This window comes from Balaenoptera acutorostrata, chromosome 4, assembly GCF_949987535.1.
Source record: "Balaenoptera acutorostrata chromosome 4, mBalAcu1.1, whole genome shotgun sequence".
Lineage (NCBI taxonomy): Eukaryota > Metazoa > Chordata > Mammalia > Artiodactyla > Balaenopteridae > Balaenoptera > Balaenoptera acutorostrata.
Window position 1 is genome coordinate 79858823 of NC_080067.1, and position 24824 is coordinate 79883646.

A 24824-nucleotide genomic window follows, 5' to 3' on the forward strand; every position below is an offset into this window, starting at 1 on the left:
TACACTGGCAGATCAGGTTGTAGTACTGGAGTTAACTAGCTGTCCCCAAAGTAACTGCAGTGCTTCCTGCTACTGCTTATGAGCAGCTTTTCTCACAGCAGGCTTATAACTCAGACGTCAGACTCCTTAGTAGAAACTATGAGTGATTTAAACTGCTTTGGGGCCTAGCCCAGATGACAAAAGATAAGACTAACATCTTTAACACAAGTACCCATCACCAGGTACTTCTGTGATGAGCAAGGCCCTGGCCTTGGAGAGAGAGATTGAAGTCTCAGCTCTGTCCCTCATCAGCTTTATGATCTTGGGCAAGTTAATTGTCTCAAACTTTTTACTTATCAGTAAAATAAAGATACTAGTTCTACTTTGGAGGGTTCCTTTTAGAAATAATGAGATTATGTGCTATTTGAAAGTTCTATTAATCATAAAATGCCAAATAAAAGTTGTATGGTCAGGCCATTCAAGATGGCTGTTCTCTTGTTCTCTGTTCATCTGCTCGACCAGTCCCTGCTTTATTCACGTGACTATCCAGTCCTCTGAATTATAGGGCTTAATCAGTAACTGCCTACCTGCTTGCCCCCACCCCAGCTGCTGGCTTCCCTGGTAACTGATGAGCCCACCTGACGTCAGTTCCCCATAAATGGTATCCCCTTTCTCCCCTGAGTAGGGAAGATTGCTGCCATGTCCCGCCTGCAGTCTACCATACGCGGTGGGGTGTCACTCCAGGACGCTTTTGTTTCAGACGTGTAAGAATAAACCATTGATGTCTCTGTCACTGTCTCTGCACTCTTTATTCAGTCTGGAGGCTGGGCATCGACCAGGCTTTCAAGCCTGTGGGATACAACATCATATTATTCCCCAACATAGTTCCTTAGTCTGAATGCATCACAATCACCTGGGGAATTTTTTTTTTTTTCACGGTGCCATGTGCAGCTTGCAGGATCTCAGTTCCCGACTGGGGATTGAACCCGGGCCATGGCAGTGAAAACCCAGAATCCTAACCACTAGGCCACCAGGGAACTCCCCCGGGAAACCTTTTTTTAAAAATAATATAAAAATACAAGTCCCACTTCCACTTCTGGGAAGATGTAGATGTACTCTTTCCTATTCCTCCTTCTAAGCACAACTAAAACCCCTAGACATTATAAATAAAACAACTGTAAGAAGACTCTGAAAGGTAGAGAGAAGAAGGCAGACTGGTTAGGGACCTTGGAACTCCATTTTATGGCAAAAGTGGAGAAAGAGATAAATAGGACCTTACTTAATAACAGTGAAAGAGTCATATATCTAGCATTAATCCTCACACCTACATTAAGCATTTCCTTTATGCTTTGAAAAGTAAGTTTATAACTTACAACTGATTTAGCAATTAGTTTTAAGGTATTAAAACATATTGAAATTGTAATGGAAAACACAAACTCTAGAATAGACTTATAATATCTTCTTCAGAGTTTGATACCATGGTGTTTTATCTTTGTGTACAGGAGACAGATGCTGAGCCCTTACTGTAACACGCTCAGAAGTAATCCATTGCAGTTAACTTGCAGACAGGACCAGAGAGCAGTTGCAGTGTGTAATTTGCAGAAGTTTCCGAAACCTTTACCTCAGGAGTACCAGGTAACACTTCTTTGGGGCACGGTTTCAGGAATCAACCTTTTAAAAAGAAGTCTCCATTTTGAATTAGAAGAGTGAATTCTCTTAAGTTTTTCAATTTTTAAGCCCCCATTTGTTTTCTGTAAGTTAGAAAAAACTGAAGAATTCTTCCATTTCTTTATAACCAATGTGTTAATTGATAGCAATTAATTAATATCCAGCAATGTCTTGTAGTAATGGTAAGAGACATTTAGAATATTTATTCTGATCTATTTTAAAATACATATTTATTTTTTTATTTATTTGGCTGCGCCAGGTCTTAGTTGTGGCATGTGGGATCTAGTTCCCTGACCAGGGTTCGAACTCGGGCCCCCTGCATTGGGAGCGTGGAGTCTTAACCACTGGATCACTGGGGAAGTCCCTATTTTGATCTACTTTTTATAAATTGTTTGTATTGTCTTTTTAATTATTTCCAAAGTCTTCGTCTTTAATTTATATCAAAAACAAGGTTCTTTAAAGAAAGAAACTAACCAAAGAAGACAAATATCACATGTCACTTATATGCGGAATCTTTAAAAAATGATACAACTAAACTGATTTACAAAACAGAAACAGACTCACAGACTTAGAGAACGAACTTATGGTTACCAGGGGGGAAGGGGGAGGGGGACAGATAGATTGGGAGTTTGGGATTGACATGTACACACTGATGTATTTAAAATAGATAACCAATAAAGACCTACTGTACATCACAGGGAACTCTGCTGAATACTCTGTAATGACCTAAATGGAAAAAGAATTTGAAAAACAATAGATACATGTATAACTGAATCACTTTGCTGTACACCTGAAACTAACACAACATTGTTAATCAACTACACCCATTATAAAATTAAAAATTTTTTTAAAAAGGAAATAAAATAGAGTAACTAAGGTACTGTAGTTCAGTTAATTAGAAGACTTGGAAGTTCTGCTTTAGAAAAGTTTGCCTAATGAGATCTGAAAGGTGAAGGAAACGGTCCCATGTGTCCAGTCTGAATCTCTGATTTGACCTTTAAGTTTTTTGTTGAAGAGGCTATTTCTAAAAAAAGCCTCAGCTCTGCCTGCCATTGACAGAGGACCCATTAGTCAGAAATGATATCTCAGAAGTGAATTTAAAGTGATTGCTGCTAAATTTTGAGCTTCCTACATATGTTTATGACCACACTGAGTGCTTTAGACACCAGAAGATGGCGACTATATATTTCTTCTCTTAATAATATAATTTAAAATGTGAAATCTTTAAAATTTATCTGGTACCTTGTTCCTTTGGTGTTCAAAATATTTTATATATATGATCTCATTCATTTTCTTACGGTTTTTTCAAGTTTGTCAAAACAACATATAAATTAATTCTCCTAAAAACACTTGAAGTACATTAAATTTAAAACATCTTAATTCTATGCATTAGTTTTGTGTTTTGTCAGCTCTTAAAACTCTTCCTATTCATCCTTTTAAAACATTAGTCAAATTTGTCATCTAATAAAAAACAGACTAATTTACTTACCTTGCTTATTTCTAAAACTACAACAACCTCAAAATACCCCTCAGGTAGTATATTACTATCTTTGTGTTGTACTATGTATGAAAAAAATAGATTAATATCTTCTTTGTGTTATACAGCATTAATTGGTTGCTATAAATTGCCTGTGGGCTTTGTTTTGATTATGTAGAATGTTTCTTACTCTCCTGCCTTCCTAATATTTTTTTCTTTGTAGTACTTCGATGAACTCAGTGGAGTACCTGCAGAAGATCTGCCTTATTACGGTGGTTCAGTAGAAATTGCTGACTACTGCCCTTTCAGTCAGGAATTCAGTTGGCATTTAAGTGGTGAATATCAGCGCAGCTCAGATTGTAGAGTATTGGAAAATCAACCAGGTTAGTAGTTTAGTGAAATTAAATGTTATATACATATTAAAAGTATATATCAGCAATACAAAATAGTGGTTAAGGATACAGACCCTGGAGCCAGATTGTCTGAGTTTATGTTGTGGTTCCACTGCTATCCACCTGTTCAAAGTAACTTCTCTGCGCCTCAGTTTTCTCCTCTGTACAAAAGAGATAATACCTGTCTCATAGAGTTGTGAGAATTAAGTGAATTAATACAGTAAGTGCTTAGAATTACGACACATAGAAAGCATTGTTAGCTATTAGATACACTTGCACATGTGTGTCCACACACTACCGTTTAGTAATACCTTATATTTGCATGACACTTCATTTGCAAAACAATTTCACTTTTATCATTTCATTTTGTTCTTCTAAAAACCTGACAAGAGACATAGAGAAGATATTATCGAATTTCACAGATGAGGGAAGAGCTACTAAGTAATACATTTAATTGATGTCAGTGCGAGATCCTCCAATGCAGAACTCTTTTTATTAAATCGTATTAGGTATTCTATTCTTTCCTCTCCTGAGGAGTGTGCATCTTATGTAATTTAGACATAACGTGTCATTCTCCAGATATCAGAATAATACTATTGTCCCATGGCTAGTAAGATGTATTGCCATCTTATTTATTCCCATTTAGTATATTTAAATGAACAGGTCATCAAGGAAATAAACAGTATGGCAATTGGATATTCAGCAATAGTAGTTATAGCTCATACTAACCACCTTTGTAAACAAAATGTTCTCACATCTGATTTGTTAATCAAGAGCAATAAGTAGTTTTTCTGCCTGTGGTCATCAAAATCTTTAACCTGGTCCTTTCCTCCCCGCCCCCATTCTATACTTTATTTCAGACTAAATCATTTAAAATTAAAATTTCCATAATTTTTTTCCTTTTATTCTTAAACCTGGCAGATGTAACTGGATTTGTACAGTCATTTTTTCCCATCACTTACCTACTTAATAAATGTCTAATGACATAACTACGCAACAGTTGCATGTTACAGCAAAAGAAATGCACATATTTGTCAATTATGGGTTTGCCAAAGATATAGTGTCACATTTTAATGTTTTAGAGCTGGAGTTGGCAAATATTTATTATAAAAAGCAAGATAGTCAATATTTTAAGCTTTATGGGTCATGCAGTCTCTGTTGCAACTTTTCAGCTCTGCTGTTAAGTGTGAAAGCAGTTACAGATAATATGTAAGTGAATGAGTATAGCTGTGTTCCAATAAAAATTTCTTTATAAAAACAGGTATTTCTCAGGATTTGGCCTGAGGGTTGGCCTGACCCCTCTTTTCTTTTTTTTGGCAATGATCACTATGTGTTTTGAAGACTTTGAAATATTCATAAATAAAGAAATATAAAGTTCTGTTTTATTGTTTTACATTTTCTTTCTTAGCTTATACAATTAAGATTTTTTTAAACTGACATAAAATTTTTATCTTTATAATATTTCAAAATGGGCTAATTGAACTCTGCTTTCAAAAGGTGAAACTTGTATTAAGTGTAAAGAGAGAAAATTATTCCTAGGCTTTTTTTTTTTTTTTTATTCCTAGGCTTTAAGGACTTCATTCCTTTGTCCATTAGCTAGTTAGGGGTCATTTAGTCTGCCCCATACCTCTGCAGATTTGTGCTTAGTCTAAGACTAGTTCAACCTGTCATTTATTGACTTCCAGGAGATGGCATAAGTTGAAAATACAAGAACGTCTTGCAAAAGTTGCAGCACTCCAAAAAAATCTTCATTATATAAATCACTTGGCCTTATCCTATCATGGGTCACTTGGGAAGTGACTCCTATTTAGGACACCATTGAAGGTGATTCTTAGTGCCATTTCCTCTATATATTTAACTTAGTTGCTTTAGGCCCAATTTTATCTCTTGCTTCTGATATAATAATTCTCCTACTAATTGCTTTATTGAGAATCCAGTTTGAGTTTGGAACCCTCTCTATTGATTTTTTTTAATTGAAAATATCCATGAAACATGTTTGATTTTTAAAGCAACTTTTAATTATAAGAGTGGAATACTTCAATTTCTTATTCTTTGAGCCCAAAGTCCATTTTTAATAAAGAAAACTTTTCTGGTTTGCTTCAGACCTTTTTAAAAACTATGGTGCTGAAAAGTATGGACCTCATTCAGTTTGTCTAATTCAGAAATCAGCATTTGTCATGGAAAAGTGTGAAAGGAAGCTGAGTTACCCGGACTGGGGGAGTGGATGCTATCAGGTAAACCATATGATTGTTAATAACTGTACCAAATATTACATAATTGTATCTCATTATATGGTTTTTATATTTTCAAATACATTTTATATCTTTTATTTCTACTGATTAATACTTTAACTTATTTATTGTAAATATTAGTTTGGATATTTGTGTTTTGTCAAAATATTGTCATTTCTTTGAGAGAAATTGCCTTTCTCTGTCTGTTTAAAAATTATATATAGTTGCTATATATCAGCAAGTTTTATAATAATTTTGCTTCTGGGCATAGATCCTAAGGAAATATTAGGAAACATGTAATTTTGTTCTTTTTTTTAATTTATTTATTTATTTATTTATTTTTGGTTACGTTGGGTCTTCACTGCTGCATGTGGGCTTCTTATTGCGGTGGCTTCTCCTTGTTGCAAAGTGGACCTCAGTAGTTGTGGCACACAGGCTCAGTAGTTGTGGCTCACGGGTTCTAGAGCACAGACTCAGTAGTTGTGGTGCACAGGCTTAGTTGCTCCACGGCATGTGGGATCTTCCTGGACCAGGGATCAAACCCGTGTCCCCTGCATTGCAGGCGGATTCTTAACCACTGCGCCAACAGGGAAGTTCTGTAATTCTGTTCTTTAAAACTACTTTGTAATGGAAAAAAACTATAATTTATTTTGTAAAATCTGAAGAAAGCATGGATTTAAGAATTAATAAATCAACTACTGATTAATAGTAGATTTTTTTCCTTTGAAATTAGAAATCCAAAGAGAGCAAACTACTATTTTCTTAATTTATTATTTGCATGTCTGATATTAAATGACTGCATCACCATAGAACTTACTAAGATACAGGCATTCTGTAACTTAGGAGCATCAGACCTAATGAATATTCCATACCCTACTAATGGACATCAGGGAGGAGAGTGTGATCCTGAAAACTGAAACATAAGAATTTGTTGTGTATTTCACCTACAAGAGCTAAATGGACTAATGTAGCTGACAATTTAACTTATTATTTTTAAAGTTTCTTTAAAATTAACTCTTTTTTTTGGTAACTGCTTTATTGAGGTATAATTCACACACCATACAATTCATGTAAAATTACCTTTGAAACCTTATAAAAGACAATTAAAAATAAACACTTTCCAGCTATAATCCTATAATCTGACAACTATAATCCAGCAACCATTTTCTGATGAATTCATTCTATTAAAGATTATGTATTGCTTAAATACATAGTTTTGATCTAGTTGTAATCAGAATACATAATTTTGTTTCAGTGACTTTACTTAGTACTTTTTATACAGACCAAGATACCTTTTCCAAGTTCTCCCAATAATAATACTTACTGTTCATAGCTGTAGAACATTGCATCATTTTAAAGTATCATAATTAGGGAAGTCATTTTCCTGTGAGATATTGAATTAATTTTCACTTTTCACTATGTAAAAATGTTTTTGTAAGTATATTTACATGCTTTACCTTTTTAAAATCAATTTTTTAAAATAAATTCACATAAGTGAGACTATTAGGATAAATGGGATAAAGCTGGAACAGTGTGAACTATAGTAGGAGGATAACCTTTCCAGCCTGTTTTAATGTCTTCTCTACACCACCACCACCACCACAAAGGGATTACGTAGATTTGTAATACCATCTACAAAGACTGAACGTACTTGGCTTCCCTGTAGTACCTAGTGTTGTCAGTTAATTTTGCTAATTTAATACTCAAAACCATTTATATGGGGAAATGTGCATGATTTCCAAACAATTAGCATATGGATTAGCTGTTTTGTTTTCTGTTGTTCTTTGTTTTACTTATTTTGACAGAGAAGTTGCAAGAATGGTACAAAAATATGGGTCATTTAAGTGCAAATTGCTGACAGTCTGCCCCTTCACCCCTAAATGCATTAATGTGTATTCCTTATAAACAAGGACATCCTCCTATATGACCACAGTACTACCAAAAAAATCAGGAAATAACACTGATACATCTAATTCTTGGACCCCGTTCAAGTTTTGCCGATTGTCCCAATAATGTCCTTGTAGTAATAGGATCTGCACTGATACCACATATTGAGTAGTTGTCACATCTCTGGTCTCCTTCAACCTGGAACAGTTCCTCAGTCTTTTCTTGACTTTCATAACCTTGACACTTTTAAAGATTACAAGCCAGTTCTTATCTATGATGTGTCTCCATTTGGGTTTGTCTGATGTTTCCTCATGATTAAATTCATGGAATATGTTTTGGGCAGTAATATCACAGAAGTGATGCTTGTGTTTTTTTGGTGGTACACTTTTTTTTTTTTTTTGGCTGCATCAGGTCTTAGTTGTGGCACGCAGGACCTTTCATTGCAGTGCGCGGGCATCTCTCTAGTTGTGGTGTGCAGCCTCATTAGTTGCGGCATGTGGGCTCTCTAGTTGTGGTGCAGGGGCTTAGTTGCCCCATCGCACGTGGGATCCCAGTTCCCCAGCTAGGGATCAAACCAGCATCCCCTGCATTGCAAGACAATTCTTAACCCCTGGACCACCAGGGAAATCCCTGGTGGTGCACTCTTGATTTGTCCCTTTGCTGGTTGTGTTAACTTGCTGGTATCTACCAGGCTTCTCCACTGTCAAGTTACTGTTTTTCTCTTTTAATTAATTCCCTTTTTAATTAGTAAGTATTTGGGGGGAAAAGTACTATATCAATAACTTATTTCTTGTCATACTTTCATTTTATTAATTTATGCATTTAAATCTGTATTGACTCACAGATTGCATTTTATTCAGTGGGTATTACCATTACTATCATTATTTATTTGGATATTTAAGTTACCCCAGATTTAGCCAAAGGGAGGGAGCCCTTCATGTTGGTTCCTGTGTCCTTTTGGCTGTCCTATCTTTTTAACTATTTCCTTGCTTTCTAGCACAAGATATTCTAGGCTCATCTTCACTTTCTTTGCCCCAGCCCTGGAATTAATCATTTCTCCAAGGAGCTCTTGTTTCTTTTAGTGGAGTGAGGTATTTAGAGACTAAAGTCTGGGTGCTAGGGACTTCCCTGGTGGCACAGTGGTTAAGAATCTGCCTGCCAATGCAGGGGACAGGGGTTTGAGCCGTGGTCCAGGAAGACCCCACATGCTGCAGAGCAACTGAGCCCGTGTGCCACAACCACTGAGCCTGCGCTCTAGAGCCCGTGAGCCACAACTACTGAGCCTGCATGCCACAACTGCTGAAGCCCGCACACCTAGATCCCGTGCTCTGCAACAAGAGAAGCCACCTCAACAAGAAGCCCACGCATCACAACAAAGAGTAGCCCCCACTTGCTGCATCTAAAGACAGCCTGTGCACAGCAACAAAGACCCAACGCAGCCAAAAATAAATAAATAAATTTATTAAAAAAATAAAGATAAAAAAATAAAGTCTGGGTGCTAGATGTATTGTTCATTGCTCTTGGGATACAGCTGCTCCCCAGGCCTTCTTGGTGAACAGAGCTAGGAAATATATGTGTGTATGTTATTTTATATATACTTGTACATGTGCATATATGTAACCATGAGTTTGTACCAGTATCTTTGATTCCAGTTTAACACCAAATAATTCATTTTAGTTTTCTCCCTTCCCATATTTGTAACTCTTCTTTCAAGCAGTGAGAAATCTGGTTCTCTTTGTGTTTAATATGCTTGTTATTTGATCTGTCCACATCCTTTCCATCTTCATCCACCCCTACGCAGTTACCCTCCTCACCCACTTGGACTCTGTCTGACACAGCCCACCAGCTTACAACATGTCTCCCTCACTGTGATGCAAACCCTGTGCACATCTTTAGAATATAAATGCTTTCTTCCATGGAACTTTCTAATCTTTGTTGTTCTTTTTCCTATCATTTATTGCCTCTTTATCATAAAACAGTCTGACACTGTTAATTTTGGGGGAAAATTTGTATATCCTACCCTTCTCTCCTCAATTAAAGCTTCTAGAGGTCAGGCACTGTGTCATGGACTTCTTTGGTATCCTTTTCAGCACCAAGCACAATACCCAGTCAATTCTCACTTAAAAGAATGATTACATTGCATTGCAGCTGTGGTGACACTTACTGGGTGTGGGTCATTGAATGACAGACTTATAGAAGAGTTTACACTTTGTTGTTTATTTTCTTGATAGCTTATTATAACTTAAATTTCCAAATGAATGTTATATTTAAACTTAATTGATGAAAAGAATTGTTTTTAAAATGACTCCATTGTTGAAAAGCACTTTTGGAACTCCTTTTTAAATTGCTTTTAGAGATAGTTTAATAGCCATCTAAGAAGTCAATTTCAGTATTTTACATCATACCTTTGTTGACCTAGTCTTAACCAGTTTAGTCAACTGCCTTTACCAGACTTGGATCTGGGCAAGTTTTGGGTATTTCCAAAAATTACATCTACTTGCAAAGTAAAAATTTGCCACCATCAAACATACTCAGAACCATGCACTTTCTTTGAAGATAGTTCCGGGAGAGAAGTTCCAGAAATATTTAAGGTGAAGTAGCATAATGTTAAGTCTTTTTAGAAAACAACTTTGAGGGCTTCCCTGGTGGCACAGTGGTTGGGAGTCCACCTGCCAATGCAGGGGATGAGAGTTCAAGCCCTGGTCTGGGAGGATCCCACATGCCACGGAGTGGCTAAGCCCATGCACCACAGCTGCTGAGCCTGCGCTCTGGAGCCCACGAGCCACAACTGCTGAGCCTGCATGCCACAGCTACTGAGGTCTGCATACCTGGAGCCTGCGTTCCACAATGAGAGCGGCTACTACAATGAGAAACCTGTGCACCACGATAAGGAGTGGCCTCCATTCTCAGCAACTAGAGAAAGCCTGTGTGCAGCAGTGAGGACCCAACGCAGCCAGAATGAATGAATGAATAAATAAATAAATAAAATTTATTAAAAAAAAGAAAACAACTTTGAAGACGACACAATCATTATAAATTTTTTTAAAGTTAGCTTTAATATGTTTGTTTTTTAAAATTGATTTCATCAGTTACCCCTTGTATTTGAGATATGAATCCTGCCTTTAAAGATGTTACCAGTTGTATAAAATCACTGTGACCATTTTCATCTCTGAGCAGAGGATCTGGGATAGGGATAATGAATAACAAACTTTTACTATGTCATTTCTATACAGTGTGCTTTTTTTTTTTACAATGAGCATATATTGTTTTTATAATTTATTTTATTTATGTTTGGCTGCGTTGGGTCTTCGTTGCTGCGAATGGGCTTTTTCTAGTTGTGGAGAGCGGGGGCTACTCTTTGTTGCGATGCATGGGCTTCTCATTGTGGTGGCTTCTCTTGTTGCAGAGCACGGACTCTAGGCACGCGGGCTTCAGTAGTTGTGGCTTGTGGGCTCTAGAGCGCAGGCTCAGTAGTTGTGGCGCGCAGGCTTAGTTGGTCCACGGCATGTGGGATCTTCCCGGACCACGACTCGAACCTGTGTCCCCTGCATTGGCAGGCAGATTCTTAACCACTGCGCCACCAGGGAAGCCCTATTTTTATAATTTAAAACAACTAAAAAAATTTGAGTTACAAAATTTAGCAACTTGTAGAAAAAGTGACGTGATTCATGGCTCTTTGACAGACATTTAACCTGAATTATAGGAGGATACTAGAATCTACAGAAATGTTATTATTGATAACTTGGCTTCAGGGGTCTGTGAATCCAAATTGTATGTAAAGCTATATGTTACCTTGTTTTTTTCAGGAAGTGTCCATAGCTTTCATTAGATTTTTTAAAAGGTTCTAGACAAAAAGTCTAAGAACTACTACCACAGAGTGAAATTCTTTTAGAACATGAATAACTTAACCCTCTTTATATGAGATTAAAATATGCCCACATTCTAAATTGTCTTTTATAGCCAGCATTTTTAGTAAATTCTGCCATATTTTCCTACAGTTGAGGGAGAAGGCTCACATATAGAATCTTACTGATCTGATTTTTTTTTTTTTTTTCACTTTTTGAAGGTTTCTTGTTCTCCACAAGGTCTGAAGGTTTGGGTTCAGGATACTTCATATTTGTGTAGTCGGGCCGGGCAGGTCCTCCCCGTCAGTATTCAGATGAACGGCTGGATTCACGATGGAAACTTGCTCTGCCCATCATGTTGGGACTTCTGTGAGCTCTGTCCCCCAGAAACAGATCCTCCAACTACTAACTTGACCCGAGCTCTGCCCCTAGGTGAGTAGTCTCTGTGGTTGGAGTACAGAGAAGGACTTTTCTTACAAGATGTTGAAAATTCCCTGCAAGGAAGCTCTAAAACAGGTTGCGCGTCTTCTCTTCTAATTGCATGGAGGGAAGATCGCCTTCCCTCCATGGTTAGAAATTGAAGGTAGGTAGACTTGACACCTCTCTTCAGTAAGAGTGAGGGTGAGGAAACTTTCTATATATGAAGAACCTCTGACTTGCACAAAAACATTCATTGAAGGTTACAAAAAGTTAATGTTTCAGCCATTCATTTTGAAAGTAAGAGTAAAAATTCTGTTCATGAAGACAAAAAGCAATTAAATATATTTTAGTTATATTATAACTAGGTGAGGTGAAAGAGTGGGAAAGTCACTGGAAAAGATGCTCAAAGAAGGGATTGACATGCCCACAAAGAAGAGAAAGGTGCAGGGAGATGCAAATATACACAGTGAGATAGAAAGACAGGCTGGCAAAGACAGTGGTTTTCACTGAGAGATATATTCAGTCTCATTCTGTGAGACTCCAGAGAGTAGCACTGAGAACAATGAATTAAAGTTGTAGGGAGACAGATTCCAGTAAAATCCTTTAGAACCAGGAGAGGAATAGAAGGGACTCTCTTGAGAAGAGTGCATTCCCTGTTGATGAAGATGTGCAAACTGAGGCTGATGACCCATTTCTAAGAGTTTTAAAAGCAGAACTCATGAACTCTCAATGAAAGCTTTGACCTTTGGTCTATGATATTTTAATTAAATGACCTATGAGATTTTATGACAGTTTGATATTTTGGAGCAGGCCATGTTTCATTTTCTCAACTGGAGGTATTTTTTAAATGGAACTGTATAGCCCTTTGCTTGCTCCATGGTCTGGTTGAAAACAGAGGGCTATGTTCACTTTATAGCTCAAAGTTTCTTCACCTCTAAAATTTAATTCCCTTTCTTTCCCACATTCTGGGGCCTTTATCAAGACATGGGCTATAAGTAGAGGGTGAATTTGGGGAGATTAATACTTGTGTTAGGGGTGCCTAAGACCACCCCCAGATTTCATGACTCTCTAGGACTCAAAGGACTCAGCCTCTGGTTGTACTTATGGCTAAGCTTTGTTAAAGCAAAAAGATACAAAGCAGAATCAGCAAAGGGAAAGGGGACAGTGGGTGAAGTCTGGAAGAAACCACTTCCCAGACACCAGCTAAAGGCCGTCCTTGCAAACAGGACTTTCAAATGATGGCCATCTCAGGCCTGCTGTGTTAACTCTTTTCACTTAACTCCTGTGAGCCAGCTGAGTTTTCTGCAGTTATAATAGTAATGCACAATGAATTAAAAGATCTTAGGTCCTTTTGATATGGTATATAATGAATGTAGTGTTAAATATTCTTAGTTAACTTTCATATGAAGTGATAGGATGACTTGATTTTATTGTTATTGTTAAATTGCTTTGGCTAGAATTAAAGGGCTGCTAGTCTACAAATAGGTGGTCTGATGGAGTTCCCATCCTCAGGCCTAATCTCAGAGTTAACTATAAGAAATATCATCATTTCAATGTCCAAGAGATGAGCATTGATTGAGCCATTAGCAGTTAGAGTTGAGTTAAAGAGTTACTCCAGCTGGTTCAGGGGTAAGGATCTTAGGAGTACAGTAAAAAAATGTGTAGAAATGAGGAGAAAGCCAGACTAGTTCAAGGAGCTGTGAACTGATTAGTTCCTATCCTTGGAGCATGGCAAAGACAAGTGAATCTGTTGAAAGGAGGTGGGGAGTAGAGATTGCAAATGACCCCACCCCCTCCACCAACCTGCGCCCTAGACTTGACTTCTTATCCAGCTCCCTCTTTGTAGTCACCCTTCTGATACTGTGGTACTGTGTTGTGATTTCTTCCCCTGTTAACAAGTTCTATGAGGAAGCATGCTCAAAAAAGGATTGTAACCTCCGAATCACTACCACAGTTTTGAAAAATGTATAAAATATTACAAGAATAGATGTCTTTTAGAAAAAAAAAAAAAGGAATAGATACCTTTTAGGCATAGTTTCCATTAGTGAATATGAAAGATTTGTTTCTAAATTTTCTGATCTCTTCAGATTGTGGAGGTTGTTTTGTTTCTATTTATTAAATGCTAGACACTTTGCTGAGTGCTTTATGTCTATATCATTGTATTTAATCATCACAAAACCTAATGAGGTAGGAATTATCATTTACACATGAGAAAACTAAGGTATAAAGAGATTAAGTGATATATTCACTGTCACAGCTAATGAGGTTCAGATCAAAACCCAGATCTGATCATCTCTGATTCATTTTGAAACACGCTCTTTGTATCTTTCCTTTTTAAAGAGTACTATCACAGAAAGTGCAGTGTTTTTGAAGGACAACAAATGTTCCAGAGCGGCCATTAATATTTTAATAGCTTGTTAAATGTTAGTAACAACAGTAGATAAACAACAGTTAGTTCAGTTCTCCTCCTGTTTCCTTTGTGCCAAATTGAGAATCGGGAGATAAAGGGATATGCCTGTGTTATTAGTGACTCCAGGGTCTATTCCTTATTCCAGCCAGGACCACTCTACCTGATGCTGTAGGCCAGAACTTATCCAGTAGACCTTTCTGGGGTGATGGAAATGTTCCATAATCTGTACTGTCCCATACAATAGTCATTAGCCACATGTGACTGTTAAATATGTGAAATGTGGCTAGTGTGATGGAGGAGCTAAATATTTCATCTCATTTTGGTTAATTTAAATTTAAATAGCACATATAGCTAATGGCTGCCATATTGGACATTGCAGCTCTAGGTCAGAAGTTCTCAAACTTTAGCATGCATCAGAATCATGTTAAAACACAGATTGCTACGACTCACCCCCAGAGTTTCTGATTCAGAAGATCTGGGTTGGAGCCTGAGAAGTTCCCAGGTGATGCTGATGTTGTTGACCCAGGTACCATACTTTGAGAAGGATTGATTTTTCTAACATTTAATGATTGCCAGCTGGTTCCATTGGGGAAGAATATAAGTTCTCCATGGTTTACCTGTATTACATACAGTGAAATAATTTTTTAAAATACTTATTCCACACTGTATAGTTCTCAGAAGAACAAGCTCCAGTGCCTTAACATTATCATTTTATTAATTCTATAGCTGAAAAACCAGTCCTTTTTTTCTTACCTTTTAAGCAAGTCAGACTTGAAGCTTGGTTGGTTCTCTATTGGTCAAAATAGTAGAAAGGACAACTCATCCTGAAATAAAGTCAGATTGACCTTGTCTCTTGACTGCTAAAAAATGTACTCCATTCTGAGAATTGTTTGGGGGAAATAGTTTTAGCTGTTAGAACAACTCTTAGATAAATTAAAATATACTCCTACTGCCAAAAACTCATAGAATCTTCTGCTGTTTCCAAATCAAGCCTGGAGTGATATGGATAGATGGGTAGATATTTAGAGATTGGGGAACATATGTCCTGTTTTGCCTGGGACAGTCCACGTGCCTATTGTCCTGGTATGATTACTAATAGCATTCCCTTGTGTTAAAATTATCAAGAGAACAATTTAGTTGATCAAAGCAAATTTTATTTCACACAGGCAGTCTCTACTCTCAGGAGTCCAGAGAACTGTAAAATAAGGGAAAAAGGCTACAAGCAGGAAACAAGGAAGAAGTACTCAGCTTGGGTTGATGGGCCGGGGTTAAGTATCTAACCTTATTTAGAAAGATCAAGGAACAAAGAAATAAGGATAGAGCCCACATTGGCTCGGCGGTTGGAGATTGGCTGACTGGATATTCTGTGGTTCTGGTCAAGTGGAGCATTTACACAAACATGAAAGTTATCTAAGTTTTAATTTGCTCATGTGGCACCATGGGCAGGAGAGGCTCCATCTTGAGACTAGAAATTTATTTCAACGCTTATCTCAGAACGTCCTGATATGGGATGATAAATTATACGGTCACCCTACTTAGAAGGGACAAGGTAGAATAGAAGAAGAGAGTCCAGCATCCCATGTCAGAATAGCCAAGAATTTCATTTACTTTCCTGTGTAGCATCTTTAGCTTTGCCAGGATACTACCCTGTCTTTTCTTGGGTGCTGATTTTGTACCTTGATATGGTAGGTACATCTTCTTTTCTCCTACATAAATATTTTGTTCTTTTTCTATAAATATAAAAAAAGACTATGCATATATGGATTTCAGGAAGTCACTCTTGATTCTACTCTTCAAGGTAGTCCTTCTTCACCTTTTAGTAATTACCTCTACTCATCTGTCAACATTTTAGTTGGTATAATTTTTTCCAAAAATGGAAAGTCAATTTTTTGTTTTCAACCCTAGATCTCTGTTCCTGTTCCTCTAGCCCGGTGGTTACCCTTTGGCTTCTGCTAGGCAATCTATTTCCTCTGCTGGCTGGATTTCTTCTGTGCGTATGGCATTAGGAATGGAAAAGTGAATTCTGAAGACATTCCTTTGTGTCATGTTCCTCTGAACAAAGCACAAAATCTGGGCGAGTGCCAGCCTATGCAGATGGCAGAAGTGGCATTCCTGACTTTGGCTTGGAAGTGTTGACCACAATCAGATCTTGAAGCAGAGCTTCACAGCAGTCATTCCTCATCAGCAACCCAACAGCCTCAAAGTTTGGAGAAGGAGGAGGAATTCCAAATCACCAAGTCTCTTTATTTTTCAGGATAAATACTCTTCTTGAAGTTTTCCTTTGAAAATGGGATAATAGGTGAAAATTTCAGTTATTACATACCTCAGCATTTTCATTAACCTAAAACAATGGGAAAGTTCATCACTGCTGCAATAATTTAAAGAACAGCTAATCATTGCAAGGTTATAAGTTGTGGACCCTGTCCTCAAAAGTATAAATTGTCCTTTGACTTACAGAAAATAACTTGAATTGGGATTTCTACATCACTATTATACCTATTTTGAATTTAATGACTGTATATGGTACACCTAAGTCATTGTTCTCATTGTTTTTTTTTTAAATTATGTTTTGCTAAATCTTATGATTTAACCATGCTAGCCTTTTCAAACCAGCTGTGTGGCAGTTTCCTGCTGAACCATTAGGTGTTGGTAGCTGTATCTGTACTCATTGATCTTCAGAGAGTAGCTTCCAGTTGTATTCTCCATTAGTTTAATAATGACTTGAAAAACTGGGAAGCAGAGAGAGAAAAATACTCTGCCCTGTGAAAACATTGAAGACATGCAAATAAAAGAAAACCTAATTGTATGTTTTTCAGATAATAGTTATGACAACTGCAATCCAACAAAAATAGAACTTTCCTTTTTGACCAATGAAGATAAAAAGAAATTCTGGTATAGACAGGTATGCAGTTATTTTCAAGTGGGCTTAGGAATTGTTACAGAAGAATTTGACTATCTGAAAATTATTTTATGTGTAAGAAGAAAACATATAAGTCAAAACAAGATGCTCTGAATTGTTTATAGGAAAGTGTAGGTTTGGTGTAGGGCCTATCCAATAGGGTCCACTTTACCACACAGGGTATGGCTTAGTCCACAGAAGTCAGAAAGTTGCCTTTGCTTTAAAAGGAGGTAATGTCCTTTACCTCTTGTATTTGACACTCTTTCTGTCACCCATAGATTCTGGTCCCCAGAAGCAATTCTGCTCTTGTACTAGAGCTGACCAACCCTACTTAGTAAACCCAATTTGAAAATCTTTAATGATGAATGATGCCCAGTTTTTCTCTCTAAAGCTAATGAAGTCCTGTGGCATTAGAAACATAGCCCTTGGACATGCATTCATTCATTCATTCATTCACTGGTTGGCCCTTTAATTCAGCATACAGTTATTGAGCACTCAGTTTAAGAACTTGTGCTAAGTGAACAAACAGCATAATTACTAAAGAGTAATTCCAACTTATTATTTGGCACTGGAGCCAAACAGCAACTCCAGCATAGAGGAAAGTCACCTTTTTTTAAAAAATGCATACATTTAAAATACTTATTTGCCTACAATTTTAAATTGGAGGTATTTGTCATTGTGAAAAGCTGGGGGTCTCTAGCATAGCCAGCCTCAGCTGAAGAAAATCTAATACCAGTGGTGTTTCTGCCTACGTTCTGCATACTTTAAATCATGAAAAGTCAGAGAAAAATGTAGAGTATATTTTTAAAGAAAGTTATAAAAATCTAAACTTATATACCCAATGTGATTATGAATCATCCTGCAAAGTTGTATAAAGAATTTCACCAAAAATAATATGGATTCATAATATAATTGAGACTCACAGTGATAGGTTCAATTATATTTTGACTGTTGTGCAGTAATGCCATTTAGGTAGTATTGTTTCTGAGCATGGTGCTTTTTATACTTGAAATATATTTTTGCTTTATTTTTTATTGATATAATTATATTTGCACTAATGACTTTCTGAAGAAAATATTATAGATGACATTTTTTCTATATATATATATTTGTTAAGCTTGGAATCTGGTAGCCCAGTGTTTTCTCTGCACAAATGTAGAACCTGGTAAAGTATGATGTTAAGAAATCTTGAGTTTTTGAGGGTAACTAACAGTGCTGGTGTCTTCCTTCCTCTTCAACAAGTCTTGAAAGTGGTTGCTTATCACTGATTCTGCATAGTATACTCAGTGAAGATTTAGAAGACCACTGAACCTGTAAGAAATTTTAAGAGGCATGGTTTAGTCCCTTATAATATGATAAAATTCTAAAATAATATTCTAAAAAGAAGGATTTTTAAAATCTGAAATTTCAATGCAGAATTAGCAGGCTAGAATTAAGTTTTGAACTGAAGAATTTGAGATGACCTAAATTTCAATATCCTGTGGAAGGTATACCCTTTATGTTCACAAAACCAGTTCACTGAGAAAGAGACCATGCAGACTGCAGCCATGGTGGGAGTGAGGTGGGGCAGGGAAGGGGAATGGGGATAGCTGATTTGAGGATAGTAGACTGAAGCCCCTTTCTGACTCAAAAGGATCAAGTGCTTATAAAAACTGACTACCTCAGTTTTCAGTTCAGACTTAGGTTCATTTTGATAGTATTAAGGTCCCAATGTCAAAATTAACAAGTGAATTTGTCTCTCAGGTTTTCAAGAACAGAAGTTACAGGAAGGAAGCAAAAGCCATGTCGCTAGACTTGAGCTGATAGCTTTAAAGAAACTGGAAAGCAGTTAGGTAGTCTTAATGTAGATCCCTCTGTATTCTCCTGAAAAACATCCTTTTCCCTTACTTATTTCTTAAGGATACTTATTTTTGTTAAGATCAACTAGGCATTCTAAAAATGTTATAAATTATGCTTAAAATTAGTTTCAGCCTAATATTTTGGTTTAGAGTTTATCAATATTTGAAAGTGAAACATTAATGAAGTTTAAATAGTTTTAGGAAGATACATAAATAAGTATACCAGAGTATTCCATAAAATTTTATCAATATTCTTTTCAATATCAGAAGACTCACTGATTGAGACCATCTGTAAAATGACTAGATGCTTTCTCAGAATCTTTCCAGCTCTAATATTCTGTGACTAATATTCATGAATATTCAGAATAGTCTAATATTCTGCATGACTAATTCATGCAGAATTGCTAGGTCACTGCTGGCTCTGACCCACCTCCTGGAGTATGCCAGCTTACACACCATGTTCATCGCAGTGTCCTGTGCTCGGTGCCTTAGCGCTGTGCTTGTCCTTGGACACTGAATGGAGAGAGAAGAGCCCGTTTCTGAGGGCATTTGAGTAGTCCTGGCAGGAGGAGGTGGACTTCAGTCACAGCCCCACAGACCTGTTTCACAGTTGGCACCAGTCATCCGTGCCATGTCCCTGCAGCCCAAGAGGACTAACATATTTTAATAAAGTCTGTGCTACTCATTCTGAAGAAAGAACTTACCTGAAAGGATGACCTTTTTTTTTTTTTTGATACATTTAGTCAGGGTTGGGGAGGGAGTGGTGAATTATTTTCTTTTTGTTTACATTTTTAATAAATAAATAGATTTAAGAACTGATCTTTATTTATGGTATTTAAGTGTAATATATTACTTAGAAAAAACACAGCTTTAATAAAAATGGAAACTAATCTGCATCTTGTCTTTACTTAATTAACACCATCAATTTTTTTAAACCTGGATGAGGAATACAAACACAGCCATGCACTCTATATGGGGACGATGAGGTGTTTATGATGAAGCATAATTCAATTTTTACTTTAACTGGAGTAAAATTGTCCTACTTAAAGAATAGAGACAGGTCTTATGTAAAGCTACAGGGAATAACCCTCCTCAAATAGTTAAGCAGGAAAGACAGCCGACTAAAACAATTCAGGGCAGCCGTCTCTGGCTGGAGGTTATTCCTGTCCCATTTGTTCTGTGCTGTGGGCCAGGAGTCTCACTGCAGGACCGCTCTGCGCATTCAAGTACCACACTCCATTTGGTAGCGGCAAGTAAATTGTGGCTGTGAAGTGTGGAGCGTGATTCTTCCTCATAAACTGACCGTAGTTTGAGAGAACGTACCTGGGGCATGCCTTCACCATGTGCACTCAGAGCCATCCTGCCCTGTGGCCTGGAGCCAAGCACTGTGAAATGGACTGAACACAACCTCTGTGACCTACTTGGTGAGCTGAGATCTTTGTGGGAAATTTTAATGATAATATTTAGATTTTTTAACATTTTAGATATTTCATGTAAGTAGCTAAAACTATGTACAATAAATTACTTCAAGTAGTTGAATAAATTCAATATTATTTGTACGGTATACTGAAGACAAAGCATCTATGTCTCATACATTACCTGTTTATACTACCTTTTGGTATGTTCATAGAATATATCTTATTTAATAGGCATCAATACATAAATGAGTCTTTTGTCAACAACTCTCTGGTAGGTACGTTGAAATGGAGTGGTTTATTTAAATCAGCGTGTTAGTGTTCCGCCAGAAGTTTGTTCTTTAATGTTTGAAATAAACTGGACATATTTGGAGGTAGAAGTCCAAATACACCATCTGATGTTCTGGTAGATGACCAATACCATTCTCATTTTTTTTTTTTAATAAATTTATTTATTTATTTATTTATTTATTTATTTTAGGCTGTGTTGGGTTTTCGTTGCTGTGCATGGTCTTTCTCTAGTTGCGGCGAGTGGGGGCTACTCTTTGTTGTGGTGCATGGGCTTCTTATTGTGGTGGCTTCTCTTGTTGCGGAGCGTGGGCTCTAGGCGTGTGGGCTTCAGTAGTTGTGGCATGCGGGCTCAATAGTTGTGGCTCGCGAGTTCTAGAGCGCAGGCTCAGTAGTTGTGGCGCATGGGTTTAGTTGCTCTGCGGCATGTGGGATCTTCCCAGACCAGGGCTCGAACCCGTGTCCCCTGCATTGGCAGGCGGATTCTTAACCACTGTGCCGCCAGGGAAGTCCCCATTCTCATTTTATATGTATAGAAATGTTTTTTTCTGCCTATAGACATTAGTATATCTTAGATTCGATGCCATTTTAACATTCAGTGCCACTAACAATTTTTTCAATGTCAACAGAAACAGTAACTCAACTTTCTGACATTGTCTCATTTGAAAATATTCAAATCACAATATCTGAACATCTCCTGGCTTCCCCCTCACCCAACCCCATTAGGTCTCCTAATGACATTTTAAGAAGGCTACAGGTTGATTGAAAGAGATTTCACATGTGCTTACACACATGGGTGCTCATTAGTGTTTATATAGTGAAGACTTTGATATATTTGGTTGAGGGTCTGAAAATTTAATGGAAGCGAGGAAGCTACAAAGAATAGAGCAAATGTCGCGTGCCTCAGCACAGCTTACCAGACGAGCCCCAGAGCCTTGAACCTTAACAGAGGTCAGATAAAACAGGTTATGCCACCGTTCTAAAATGATTTGGTTAGCTTTATGCTTGTTACTAAGTAAATAAAATGTGTAAAATCTGCATTTCTTACGATAGGTTTGACAGAGGAGTAAAGAGGGAGCCTGTAAGTGCTATATAGGTGTTAAATAATCTTTAGGGATAAGCATCATCGTGATGAAGAGAAAAGTGAAGAAGGGAAATAATCTGAGGCAAATCAGTCCTCAGCCTGATTGAGATGAGTCTGTGGCTTTGCCACTCTGGGATTTTGCCCCAGAACCCCGGCACCAGCAGTGTGCCCCATGCTGGATCTCCTCAGATGGGGTTTTTTCCTCCTTTTTTTTTCTAACTTATCCTCTCACAGCTGCCCTCCACCCCAGGCTCTGACCATTCCTCCTCCTGTCTCCCCATTACCATTTCAAAACAGCCCAGTTTTCTGAAGTATATATGCATATCTATTTGGTGGTGTTATTAACTGGGGGTGGTGGTGAGGGGGTCTTACCCCTCCATCATTTCTCAAGGATTGATTTGGAGGAAGGGAGCCAGCAGTTCTCACTAATTTATTAATTTGGCAGAAACTCCCCTCCCCCTGCAGTTCACTCCTGCTGTTTTATAATTTTCATACCACCATTCAGTTCCAGGTCGGGAATGACAGTGCCTGGTGTCGCTGCCGTGCACTATGGCCCAGGAGCATGGTGGTGAAAATGAGCAGACTGGAGTCTATTGAGCTGAGGAACCGCAGCAGGTCAGCTCCAGGGAGGGCAGGCACCGGTCCGGGTGTGGCATTCAGCTGCTAAAAGTAAGCCAAAAGCATAGATCCAGAACTTATTAGTGCCCAGAGGAAGGAACAGATAGTGAAGGTAAGTCTAAATACAAGGGAGAATGAAGGCCTAAGAATTGGGTACTAAGAAATGAGTCAAAGACGAGGGAAACAGAAAGGGCCAGGGGAGCAAGAGTGTGCATGCAGAATGACCAGACCTTGTAGTGCTGGATGGGGAGGGGCTGCCTTCTGTACTTGCCTCCAGGGTGTAAGTGCACTTGAGAGTGCCTTCTGACACTTAGCACAGTGGAGATACTGAATCTAGTGACTGAACATTGAAGAAGTATTTGTTGCGTACTTACTATATTCAACGTGTATTTAGCACCAACTGTGGCAGGCACTCTGCTGGGCCATAGGAACACAAGAAACAGACAGACATGGTCTTTGTCCTGGAGTCAGTGAAGGAGGGGGACAATTAAGCGATTATTTACGGTAAAGTTTAGACTTGAAACTGATGGGATAATACATATAGCATGCTGATAAGAAAGAGTGGAGAGAGCAAAGGCTTAAGATAAAAGACAGATGCCCAATCAAGTCAGGCTCTGAGAGGTTAGAAGGCGGGAGCAGAGCACCGCACCTTCCACTGTGAGTAGGACATGGAGGGAAGCTGGAGCACGTTTGTTAGGTTTGGTGGCTGTCGCTGAGTTCCCAGTCCTGGAAGGGAGGGAAGTCATCATTGTCTGAGGTGAATAGGGTCTGAGATCTGAAGAGCACAGTTGGCCCTGGCCCTCCATATTTGCGTAAATTCTATCCCCAGTTGGTTGAATCGCGGATACGGAACTGCAGATGCAGACGGCCTACTGTATTCTGCCATTTTATATAAAGGACTTGAGCCTCCACAGATTGTGGTATCTGCAGGGGATCCTGGAACCTATCCTCCTGCGGATACTGAGGGATGAATGTATTAAAGGTTTAAGCTTCTGTAAACAGGTATGTTTTGCCTGGAAGACAGTGTGTACCTTTTCAATCCATAGATCCAAGTCTAAAAATTTCAAATAATTTTTTCAAATTTTACCTTAATTTACTGTTTTCAGTTTTACTCTTTAGGAATGTCAGTTATGTAGAAGCTTGTCTTCAATTACTATCACTTTTTCTCTAATCCTTTATTTTTTTTAATTTTTATTGGGTTATAGTTGATTTACAATGTTGTGTTAGTTTCAGGTGTACAGCAAAGTGAATCAGTCATATATATCCATCCATTCTTTTTCAGATTCTTTTCCCATATAGGTTATTACAGAATATTGAGTAGAGTTCCCTGTGCCATACAGTAGGTCCTTGTTAGTTATCTATTTTATATATAGTAGTGTGTATATGTTAATCCCAATTTCCTAATTTATCACTTCCCCCCATGTTTCCCCTTTGGTAACCATAAGTTTGATTTCGAGAGCTGTGAGTCTGTTTCTGTCTTGTAAATAAGTTCATTTGTATCATTTTTTTATTAGATTCCACATATAAGTGATATATTTGTCTTTCTCTGTCTGACTTACTTCACTTAGTATGATAATCTCTAGGCCCATCCATGTTGCTGCAAGTGGCATTATTTTGTTCTTTGTTTAGGGTTGAGTAATATTTCATTGTATATATATATACCACATCTTATTTATCCATTCCTCCATCGATGGACATTTAGGTTGCTTCCGTGTCTTGGCTACTGTAAACAGTGCTGCAATGAACATTGGGGTGCATGTATCTTTTCAGATTATAGTTTTCTCCGGGTGTATGCCCAGGAGTGGGATTGCTGAATAACGTGGCAACTCTATTTTTAGTTTTCTGAGGAACCTCCATATTGTTTTCCATAGTGGCTGCACCAATTTACATTCCCACCAACAGTGTAGGAGCGTTCCCTTTTCTCCACACCCTCTCCAGCATTTGTTATTTGTAGACTTTTTAATGATGTCCATTCTGACCAGTGTGAAATGGTATCTCATTGTAGTTTTCTTTTTTTCTTAAATTACATTTTTTATTGAGAAAAAATACACATAACATAAAATTCACCATTTAACCATTTGAAGATGTTTCTTTAGTAAATTCAAGATGTGATGCAACCCTTCATTCCTAATTCTACACCGTCTCAGACTTTTCAGCTTGTTGCACCTGAACAGGTGTGGTGCTCCTGACACCTACTGGGCAGGGGCCAGAAATGCTGCTAAAGTCCCAGAAGAGAGAATTATCTGTCTCCAAAGTGTTGAGGCTGAGAGACCCCACTCTACACCATTACAGCACCACATCACATCCAAGGAAATAAACAGCCATTCAGTTGTGTCATCCCTACTGGTCTCAAGAATGTCTTTACAGCATTTT

General features: G+C 37.8%; 1 protein-coding gene across 3 annotated transcripts in view; it reads left to right on the top strand.

Annotated features, from left to right (window-relative positions):
- LMLN (leishmanolysin like peptidase) overlaps positions 1-24824 on the top strand; it is a 122990-nt gene that overhangs the window by 55355 nt on the left and 42811 nt on the right. For 2 of the 3 annotated variants that reach the window (XM_057544958.1, XM_057544960.1), the window contains exons 13-16: positions 1482-1614; positions 3348-3507; positions 5620-5750; positions 11701-11911. In XM_057544958.1, the coding sequence (XP_057400941.1) occupies positions 1482-1614; positions 3348-3507; positions 5620-5750; positions 11701-11911 (635 nt within the window). Of the gene's footprint in view, positions 1-1481; positions 1615-3347; positions 3508-5619; positions 5751-11700; positions 11912-16214; positions 20465-24824 lie in introns of those variants that run through there. The other variant, XM_057544959.1, reaches the window with a different exon arrangement.